Source organism: Amyelois transitella, chromosome 26, assembly GCF_032362555.1.
Source record: "Amyelois transitella isolate CPQ chromosome 26, ilAmyTran1.1, whole genome shotgun sequence".
NCBI lineage: Eukaryota > Metazoa > Arthropoda > Insecta > Lepidoptera > Pyralidae > Amyelois > Amyelois transitella.
This window is the reverse complement of record NC_083529.1, coordinates 3,306,456-3,318,035: the sequence shown is the minus strand read 5'-3', so window position 1 is coordinate 3,318,035 and position 11,580 is coordinate 3,306,456. Positions and strand designations below refer to the sequence as shown.

The 11,580-nt window shown below is 34.6% G+C and overlaps 1 protein-coding gene across 1 annotated transcript; it reads right to left on the bottom strand.

Moving 5' to 3' along the window:
- Positions 1-313: 313 nt before the first annotated feature.
- On the bottom strand, positions 314-8,969 carry LOC106135271 (acetylcholine receptor subunit alpha-type unc-38). Its single transcript, XM_013335520.2, has 12 exons — positions 8,830-8,969; positions 7,712-7,912; positions 6,914-7,045; positions 5,673-5,831; positions 4,978-5,165; positions 4,702-4,808; positions 4,128-4,262; positions 3,410-3,515; positions 2,613-2,808; positions 1,925-2,071; positions 835-995; positions 314-565 (listed from the first exon to the last, which is right to left on the bottom strand). Exons 1-12 carry the CDS (start codon positions 8,906-8,908, stop codon positions 344-346), a joined length of 1,833 nt encoding a protein of 610 aa, XP_013190974.1. The 5' UTR covers positions 8,909-8,969; the 3' UTR covers positions 314-343.
- Positions 8,970-11,580: the final 2,611 nt, after the last annotated feature.

The window sequence follows — 11,580 nt, the reverse complement described above, 5'->3', positions numbered from 1 at the left end:
TGGATCCCTTAGTTAGACAATTCTTCTGAATTCTTATTGTTAATTTATATGGGTCCCATCAAAAACTTGTACAAAATATGTCAAAAAAGACCCAGCTGGCACATACTGTTACTGTTGTCTTCGTTGCTAGATCAGCATAGAACAAATTAAAAAGTTACTCTGACAACAAAAACGAAAGAGTGAACAAATAAGAACAATTTTATCAATACTTCCATACTCATTTAGAACATTCAATTGCACATTACAATATCACGCTAACGTCATATTAAAAGCGTAAAAGTTAAAAAAAACTACATTTTTATCAATACTCCGATACTGATAGCTCTGTCCATTTTATTGCAAATTAAAAATGTAACGCTAACATGACAGCAAACGCCAAAGAGTAAACGAAAAACAAGAGTTTATCGAATGCTTCAGCCAATTCCTCTGGGTCTCCGAATGTGGCCTTCTCTGTGGTCACATCAGCCACCATCTCTTCCACATTGCTAGTTCTTGGGATAATTACATCAGAATCTTCACCTTCGTAGGAAAACCCTTCGTTTAATGTGTCATAGTTCTTTGTTACCTGAAATGTAATAAATTAGTAATAAGACTTGAACCGAGCTTAAAGTGGGGAGAAAAATTATTTTTTCCTCACACTCCCCATAAAGAAGCTTACAGGGTACAAATGAAATAGGGCATAAAAGCAAGAGACAACGAACGTTTCTTAAAACATGGCGGCAAATATTTACTGCAACATAAGTTTAATTTTTCAAAAAACTAATAAAAAATGTAACATTGTTTTCTGGTTATTATTTGTGGTACAATGAAGAGAAAACTATTAAATAAACATACCGTCATTGGAGTTAATAAAAATATCTTCCTAAACATGTAAGAAGTTAGAAGATTCTGAATTGGTTGCGTTTCACACAGCGCTCTGATAATTGACGTCATCAACACCACTTGTAGCAGCAGAGCGAACAGTACTCCAAACAGTACTGTTATATACAGCACCACTGAAAATATAGGTCTCCAGTCATTATCTATTTTACTAGCTAAATATTTTATGAAAATTATTAAATTTTAAATGCCTTGTGGTTCCCGGCACCAATAAAAAAAAAAGAATAGGACCACTCCATCTCGTTCCCATGGATGTCGTAAAAGGCGACTAAGGTATAGGCTTATAAACTTGGGATTCTTCTTTTAGGCGATGGGCTAGCAACCCGTCACTATTTGAATCTCAATTCTATCATTAAGCCAAACAGCGGAACGTGGCCTATCAGTCTTTTCAAGACTGTTGGCTCTGTCTACCCCGTAAGGGATAAAGACGTGATCATATGTATGTATGTATTAAATTTTAGTCCTGTTCTAGCCTTCGACCGCATGCAGGAGTACTTTTTCTATACTCCACACTACATATGTATAGGTATATTATAAAATGGAAAATATCATGGAAAAATGTTCAGTGGTTTAACTGTGAGGTACAAATGAACTTTTTTCGCATTTATAATGTAATATGGGTTGGGATTGATGAAAAATAAACGCTATAAGAAAACCCATTATAATCGCCTTTTGGTATACATCCATATAATCATATCTATATAGCTTGCGGGGTAAACAGAGCAAACAGTTTTGAAAAGACTGATAGGCCACGTCAGCTGTTTGGTTTAACGATAGAATTGGGATTCAAATAGTGACAGGTTGCTAGCCCATCACCTAAAAGAAGAATCCCAAGTTTATAAGCCTATCCCTTAGTCGCCTTTTACGACATCAATGAGAACGAGATGGAGTAGTCCTATTTATTTTTTTATTGAAAACAAGATTGTTTAATAGATTTAAAAATTTTAACATTTTCAAAAAATTCTCTTTTTGCGTCGGATGTTGTAAAAGGCAGAAGATGGCGATGATTTTAATAAAAAATACTACTAAAAGTAAATGTACTTACGCAGGGAAGGTACATTGTGACACGGCATTATGTACTCTATATAGCACAGTCCCAAGCTGATCGTCACTGCGCAGCCTGAGTAGAACCAAACCCTGGACATGACCAATGGTTGAGTCCAAAACGACATGAGAAGGAAGGTGACGAGAACTGAAATCGAGATTTTTTATCTTTTTGAGCAAATTTTTTTTTGTTTCGACTTACGTAAGGGTAAGTTATATACACTACTGCTTACTTTACTTTGCAATTCATTTCCAAATTATATTATTTCGATAAAATTTTTTGCCAACAAAGAAATATCTAGTCTAATACTTGAGTATTTTCTCAGTAAAACTGGAGACAAAAAAGTATAAAAAATGGAGTGTTAAAACAAATGCTGTCTACAATTTGGCCAAATTTAAACGAAATTTAATGGCTCGTTTGAAAATGACAGCGAATTAACGTAGGTATACTATCTATTAACTATTGTTATAGAATGTCAGCTTTTTTTTCCTTTTTCCACAAAATGCCATAAACTACATAGCGTGGAGATGTTTTAATACCAGTTAATACATCCGCGGAAAGATTCTATTTAGTTTCTATTTAAAAATTAACACTTTATCCTTTTAGTCGCCTTTTACGATATCCATGGGAAAGAGATAGAGTGGTTCTATTCTAAAGTGTAAAAAACCACACGGCAATAAAATCTTACCGACCAACGGAGTATAAAATGCCACATTATAAGCGACAGCTCTCCTGTGCATAGTCAAGTATATAACCATGACGTCACTCGCTGTTCGGTCATTGAACGTAGTGTTGTGCAATTTTGCCCACTGCCCTGATGAGAAGACTAGGGATGTAGCCGATGTTTCCCACTCGTTTCTCACTTTTATATCTATGTCAGTGTACTGAAATCAATATAGTTAAATCAGTCTTAAAATCGTCTGTGTGACAGTTTCCTTTACAGGTAATTCTTGCTGGTAAAAGAAAGTTATTGCCATATCTAGTACAAGCTGCGCCCCGGGGCTTCCCGCGTCTCTCCCTATTGTCTGTTTGTATGATGTCTGTATGTATAGTTAGATATTTAAAATCACAAAACAGATTTCGATGCAGTTTTGTTAATAGATAGAATGATACAAAAGGAATAGGGATAGGCTTATAAACTTGGGATTCTTCTTTTAGGCGACAGTCTAGCAACCTGTCACTATTTGAATCTCAATTCTATCATTAAGCCAAACAGCTAAACGTGGCCTATCAGTCTTTTTAGTCCTATTGGCTCTGTCTACCCCACAAGGGATATGGACGTGATTATATATATGTATACAAAAGGAAGTTTCACATGTTCAAATGCTTCCCGTGCGAAGCCGGGGCGGGTCGCTACTTAATAATATAAGTAAGGATAGAATTAGCTTAATAAAATAACACGCATAACCATTTAAAAAGCTCACAAAGAACCTAGAATTATTTTATTATGTAAGTAGATAGTAGGAATAATTAAAAAAATCTTACGAATTTCATTTTGACATCAGTCGGTTTCAATAGTTTAAGCGTTATTAACTCATGAACTTGATATGGTCGAATAACAATTACGCAGTCATAGCTATCCAAAGGCCACCTGGAAGAGAAAAAAAAATCTTCTAATATGAGTTCTATCATACTCTGGGGTGAACCCCTCCTATGACATTATACAAGATTGTTAGACACATAATAAAACAGAACGACTCCCGTCTGACTTCCACAATCTGAAACCTGAAATCAGCTTGAATCATGATTGTTGCACAAAGTGAAAGTGCTTATTATTGACTATTATTGTGTGATTATTAATAAAGGATTATTGACTCTTACGACATCCAGAGGGAAAACGGAGCAGGCCTATTCTGATTTGCAGAGAAACAAACGGCAGTAAAACATTAACGGAGTGTCTTCAGCATGACTTACATACAGAATTTATTACCAATACTGACTTTTACCAACCGTGGTAAAAACTAATATTTGATCTATTTTATGGACACATCTGAAAGGTACCTATAGATTTATTTGTACGTAGGTAATAACTAACTAACTACAATTTGCCATTAAAACGCGCCTCGGGCTCCTGTGGGTTTCAATAAGCTGGAGATGAAACCGGGACGAAAGCCACGTGGAAGAAGAGTTTATTAACTGCAGTTTAAAGTAAGTTATGTGAAATGGAATATGTGAATAAGATGTACCAAACCCCAACACTCACTTATTCAAAGCAGTGGTGTCATCCACAACACACCAGGACTCCACTTTAGTCCTAAAATGGAACGTATTCTGACCACTGTAATCCATAGCAATCAGGCCAGCGGTACTCGCGTCGAGCGGGTCCAAGGTGTTAGCACTGAAAAAAAAAACTATTTATTCTCTCTATCCCAATGTAAAGAGAAAGAAAAAGGTAGAGGTAGTCTCTGCCTACCCCTCCGGGAAAGAGGCGTGATTTTATGTATGTATGTATGTATCCCAATGTTCTTGGCGTTTGATATCCCGAGCATAAGTCGCAAAACTCGCCCACAAAAATGTTTGGTGTGTTAACCAGAAAACGAGTGCAGAAGACAACTAGTATTCTAAAGCAGTTCAACTAAGAATTTCTAATAGAGTCCCAGAAGAAGTAAATAGCTTAATACTTATAAAGTAATCTTCTTCTCCCGTGTGCGCTCCCTTTACTTGGGGCAACTTTTCTTAGACACCAAAAACTATGGTCTTAGATTCTCTGCAAGTTCAAATTCTTAATAAAGATTGTTAATTTTACGTATACCTTAAAAAATATCATTGATACTCACTTGTACACAAGGAATGTCGGTCTCCATATCTGTGTTTGTCTAAAATTAATTCTGGTTGTCCCATTGTATTTGTCTGGATCCCAAGCTGCACTTTTATCTTTCCAACTCTGTGAAATTTAAATCACTATTTTAATTGATCATTTTTCATTTTAGGCATTACAGATTTTTACTCTAGGCTATCAAACGAAAATGTAACAGAAGATATCGGATAAAGAAGATAATAGCCAAAGAAGAGAAAGATAGATAATTTATATAAATCACAAAAACCATACTAACAGTAACAAAGGCCAAGTCGGTAAATAGCTTTGCATCAAATGAGTCATATCTTGCGCTGATGAGTACCGTGCCAATTTCAACTGTCATGTTTTGGGATGGCGCTAAACTAGGGAACCGATTCGTCAAGATGTTCTTCTTAAGTTGGTCGGATATAGATAGCCTTGGTGTGATCTCAGTTGAGTTTCGTGCTAAGAAAATAATGGTTCTTGTTAACATCCTACACTGAAATAATTTATAAAAACTTCACCTCTAGACAAAAATACATCCGATTAGTAAGCAGATTTCTTTATCTGCTAGACTGGGAAGAATAGAAATATGAATCAGATTTATTATTTAATCATATTAATTTATTAAACAGTGAAAAATATCGAACTTATCTTTGACTTTCTACAAACAACAGAACAAGCCAAGCTAACATTAATCTTTCTAAATTTGAAGCATAAATATCTAAAAGTTTCCACTAAGCGAAGCTTTTTGAAGATACTAGGTTATTTGCCGATTAATCTATATTAAGTAAATCCTTCCGTAACTTTTGTGGTGTCACAACTTTTTGTTGAATCTACGCAAAGTTAAAATGTTTTAATCCGAAAATTCAAGCTAAGGATAAATTAATAGAATAGGTACATATCATTACGTGTGCAGTAATGGAAGATGGTTACACCTACAATCCCGTCAAAAAAAATTAATTAACTTACTGCTTTCGTTAGAGCTGGGAGTTGGACAATCATAGAGGAATCTAGCATCTACACCATTCCATGAAGCAAAGCTGAAGTACTTAACGTCTATTGGATCCACATCATAGATGTCTATGATTGGAGGCACTTTACCTTCTCTACCAAATTCAACATGTCCATCTGTAACAAGAATCAAGTGGTGTTTGCTTTTAACTACCTTATTTGGAAAAACATTATCATTATCGTCATTTTGATCAATTTTATAATCAACTAGCTGACCCGCGCAACTTCGTTTGCGTGTATCCCGCTACTTCGACAAATACAGTCAACGCACCAACACATATTGGATACTAATTTTCAATTCACATTAACTTCTCTTTCCCTTAACCGCGTTTAAAATATTAAAATGTTTTTTGGTTTCTGTGACTCTTCTTTGATCGCCCCCCCTATCAGTTTTTGGAAAAAATATTTAAGTAATGTACAGATTTTTTTTTGTCTTATATGTATAGATCAAAGTCGTAGTACCTACTTTTTAATATTATTTATTTTTTATGTACCGTTTTTATAGGGACGCTGCCCCCGCCGCAACGGCCGGCCCGTACCGTGCCGCAATACTAATATCGTGATATCTCCTAAACTATATGTCTAAATAACACACTGTAAACTGCAAAAATAATCTAAATTAAATGCTCGTGATGATGAACTTACTTATTTTGATAAGGATATATGTATTATTGGTTATATCACCAGTTAAACATCACCCAACGAATTAAATGTTTTTTTAATACAGAAAAGTAGTTTTTGTGACTTAAATAAAAAAGCTGGATATATGTCATCGCGGACTTTTTTGTAGAACTAATAAAGACCAATGTTTTTGCTATACATTGTTCTTACTTGTATCCAACGGTATAAGCGGCGCACGCACAAATGCAATCTTCAATTAGATTTTTTTTCTGACTTCTTGGACATAAATCGCTATAACTCAGCTAATATAGTTTCAATGTATTTCAATTATATATAAAAACCTGTCGGAGAAAATACTCTTTCTATTAGTGAAAACCGCATCAAAATCCGTTGCGTAGTTTTAAAGTTTTATGCATACGAAGGGACTACAGACAAAATGGGCGACTTTGTTTTATACTATGTAGTGATACCATTGCTAATCTCAGATCATGTCATTAACCAATGTCGTTGATTTAATAATTGATAATTCACATTTTGTTTTCATACATTCAGCTTGTAAGTAATGGAATGGTCATTACCTTTAGTGATCTTAATATAGAATCCTCTTAATTCAGAATTGGACAAGATTCTAAAGGTCTTAGCGGATGCTTTAGCGTTTTTTCTCAAATTGCGCCGGAGTTCTGTAAATGTATTGGCTCCACCACCGACCACTGAAAAATTTAATAATTTATTATTTTGCGAGTATACTTTCTTATGCACTTAATCAGGACAGATAATTTACATAGCGTACTACCTCTCCCTTGCCCCTATCTTACACATATCTTAGGACATTTTTGACCTTATTCTCCGATATTTGGTTTAAAGGTTGGAATCCACTCAAAGCATGTAAAACAACAACATACATATAAGCATGTAAACAAATTTTTACAATAGCATGCATGCTGGTGATAGTCATAGCTATGACTTATTGCTGATGATGATTATGGTCGCTTTCTAGGACATCCTTATAGTTGTAGCTTTTTTCATCAGACAATACATAGCTTTATTTATTTACAACTGTAAACGAAGTGATAATTTTAAATCGTTAGATATTTTATCTGGCGATAAAAATTAATCACTTCGTCTCTTTCCCACGGATGTCGTAATTAGGGACTAAAGGACATACGAATATTCGTGCAGAGCAGTAGATATAAGATTTGCAGGGTCATGGAAGGTCGCAGAGGTCAGACTTTCGCTTCTTGTTAAAACCCGATCTACCCAATCTAGAATTATCCTCAAAATGCAGTCCCAGAGCTTGTCCCTAGAGAACTGAGGATATAAAATGTAAAGAGGCAGGAGATTCAGCAGTAAAAGGAAATATACCGTGATATTCTCACCGAATTCATACACAGAATCCGAAAAACTTGGATGTTCGACTGGCGACAGTAATATGTGTCCATTACTAGCGGCTTGTATAGCTATATGCATCTCAAACGCGACCTTAGGGTCCGTAGGCTTCCTGTCGTTGGAATCGATGCGGTAGTAAGTATCGTAGTTGTAACCGAATCTGCAGATGTGTTGCTTGCATTTCGCTGACACTAAAACAAAACTCATTAAACGTGAAAAAATTATCTGACGTTCAACGAGACGGTGCTCGGTCCCCCAGGTACTATAAGTCGAACTTGTAGAAGCTCTGGAGACACCAAACTAGGCCTGTTTCTTGTGCCACTAGGTCTAGGTTATGTATGAATATGTTACTAGTGACCCGCCCCGGCTTCGCACAGGTAGCATTTATTATTATTATAAAATATAAATATATACCTTCCTCAGAAAACCCACTTTCCAACATTTCTAATAGAGACAAAATCCGTCCACAACATTCCGCGATTAGCACATACCTACAGACAGATAAAACAGGGTGACTTTACTTTATAATATGTAGTGATTTTACTCGTAAAGTCACCAATCAACCAAAATTTTTAGTTCAATGCCTTGGTCATAATTCTGCGTAGAACGACATGATCCTTTCAATGGTCGAACTTCTCTGTTGCCAATAATATAGTAAAATAATATAAATTCACTCACAGAGATAAAAAATAATAGAATGAAATAACTGTAAGACTTTTGATCAGGACTTAATCAAAACTTACATTAATTTCATTCTATATCAACACAGATGTAAAATTTCGTAGCAAATTTTTTGAAAGTATTTTTCAGAAGCCATGGCAGTAGCATTCCCCATTCAGAAATGTGCGTGGGAGAAACCCTTTAGGTCTGCTTTAGACCTGCAGAGTTAAAAATAAATTTAAACAAAGAGTCACTAGGCTTTTTTTAACTTATTCTAAATAACTTGAAATTCGAATCCTTTTAAGATAAATAATAAGCATAAATAATACCTACCTATTCACTCTTTAAAAATCTTATCTTTAAACAGGGAAGCGGGGAGGAGGGCGATTCAAGATTTTAGCATTGAGTTTGGGCTCTGTCTACCTCGTTAGTGTTTCAATTTACTTACTTTCCTGATTATACGTCACACCAGGGTCTGCAGCGCTCATTCCGATCCAAACACACAATGGAATTAAAATCCAATCCATTTTCGATCACATACAATTTTCAACGCTTAAACTTATTGTACATCACAGGCTGACTGATTCATAACATCAGCTTTATGTTGTTATCGGATGTATGTTATGCCGGCAGAATAATACTGCTTACACTATTTTTATGTTTAAATCATAGAGTACACAATAAAATAGTTATAAAATTAACAGAATGATAAAATGAATGGAGGATACTATACTTAACATCACCGATAAAAACTACCTCGTAAATATTAGTTGTTCGCCGCGAACGTAAAAGTCGCCAACACTTAAGATTTACCAAAATTGTGAATATTTCAAAAAGAACTTGAATATGTGTTTTTGCCCCAAATTCACCTCACTCGCTTCACTTACTCGATCAATGAGATAGGTTACTTCGGACCTTTCTCATTGACTGAGCGAGCGAGCGAGATTGATGGAAGCGAGAAAGAAATGCTTCTGAAAAATTTAAAATTCTGGCTTTTGTTTTCAGGATGCAATCGTGACTAACGACCTGATACCATAAGTCATACTCCTCTTGAGTCTCTTTCTTATAATCGAGATACATTCTCAACAGATGGCCAATGTATTGTAAAATCAAAATGCAAAGGTTTTTTGTTCTATTGACCCGTTCTTCTACGACTTATACTACGAGTCACTCGCAACTCTTTCACACATTAACAAATAACAATGCAATATTTATTAGGTTTACTAATCCACTTATTTGAAAATAGCAAAAGAATAACCTCTTCGAAAATAAATTTAAACACTTTTATATCTACATGTTCTGGTCATCGTGATGTGCATGTTAACGGAAACGCTGGTAGCTATCTGAACGGACGTAGATAAACGACCATTCTGTTATATTTATATTGTTGTAACAATACTTAAACTATTTTATTTTTGTTTATAGTTATCCATTTTACATAACAGTATTTATTTAAAAAGCGAATAACAAAAGATGCTCTATAAATTAAAAATAAATTAAATCAGCGCATATTATCTTACTAACTTAGCTTTTGCGCAGTACTACGCTTCTATCATGTACAAAAAAAAAGGAAAATTCTGAAGATTTTGTTCGTCTATGAGCTTAAAAAATAAATTTATTCGTTACAAGCTTTCGCCAATGTGTAAATTACCCCATGTCCATCTCTGTGGTGTATGCGAAATGTTATGGAGATCGTATCAGACAAACAAACAAATAAACTTGCATTATTGTGGATAAACAAACTTATGAATGGAATTTTTTTTATCACAACCTAAGAAAATTTATAAAGTTGACAAAATGTCAAAAACATAGCACAAATCGTTACAAAATAGCACTTCTGGCAATATGTTTCGCCATGTTTATTTCGCTCAGTAAACATTCCTGTTACGTAAAGCTCGCCACTGACGGTGCGACAAATTATTTTAGTCTTTTTGCTACATTTGTCTGCACCGCGCGGGTCGGAATTCTTAGAATACCAGTCTCATTTGTAAGTGTCCATTTCTTTTTGGGATGAATTAAATTTGGCTTACTGTACTCAATGGCTTCGCTTTTAGTAATTTGTCTTTTGAAGATATTACTGCGAAATTAAACTAAGAAAGAAAAATCATTTTTGTATAAATTAAGTTCAATTACAGACTGATTTGTATGGCTTAATAGTAGGATTAATTTAAATAGTGACAGGTTGCTAGCCCATTGCCTCAAAAAGAAGATCATGTTTATAAGCCATTCCGTTGATTGACACTGTATAAATACATGATTATACCTATATGTATGTATTAAGTTGAATCGTCATCAATTAATTAATATGAAATTAATGCTTTACTACTTTTATGTGACTGACAAACAGTCAAGAGAAGGCTAAGAGGGGAAATTACAAATTCCCACGGGAACTGAATATAAAGGAAACGCGTGCGGTCTTGCGTGTAAAAGCTAGTTTAAATATTAATGCAAAAACTTATATTAATTTATCATATTACGGTATCATAATTACTAATAAATTTTGTACTACAATTCTTTTTCATAATCTTAAGTTGACTGGCTGATAATGCTCTCAGGTTAGTCAAATTGAAACTAACAAATAATAGGTGATATCATCCAGATACAAAAGTGGATTAATTCTATGAAATCTTATCGTACAAGCGCGTTGGTTTAGGGTAAACTTGACCTGACCTCACCTTTCAATAGAACGTCTCCAATTTGATCAAGATATGTTTGTCTTGGTCTTCTCTTTAAAACGTTTCCAAAATAATTAATTACCATTACCATTTCTTTTTATAATATTTTAATGAACAGCCGTCATTAACATAACTCTATACTATACGTCACGAACATGGCGTTTCCCATTTCATAATGAATTGATAATTGTATTTCAATCCACACGACACACTCTCTTTAATTTGTTCGTTTTGGCAAATCCCCTGTATACAATATTACCAGGTATTCTTAAGCTGCGTTTCCACTAGGTCAAGGAAGCCATTTATTATTCTTACATTTATGAATTATTTCAGGCGAAAGACTATCAAGACTGTATGCTCTACGCTGTAAGGGATAAGATGTTATTATACATATGTGTGTAGAATTAATTCATTTTCACCTCAATACAATTGATGTGGTGAATGCTTAGGTAAGTTAGGTTAAAGGACCCTAAACTGACGTCCTCGCGTGATGACTGATGAATTGATATGAAGCAAAAGAAGTA

Coding starts and splice junctions, on each gene's coding strand:
- LOC106135271 (XM_013335520.2), bottom strand. CDS start 8,908: ATGGATTGGATTTTAATTCCATTGTGTGTTTGGATCGGAATGAGCGCT. Junction 3,516..4,127: donor GACACCACTGCTTTGAATAA/GTGAGTGTTGGG, acceptor TTTCTCTTCCAG/GTGGCCTTTGGATAGCTATG. Junction 2,809..3,409: donor CTGATGTCAAAATGAAATTC/GTAAGATTTTTT, acceptor TATTGATTTCAG/TACACTGACATAGATATAAA.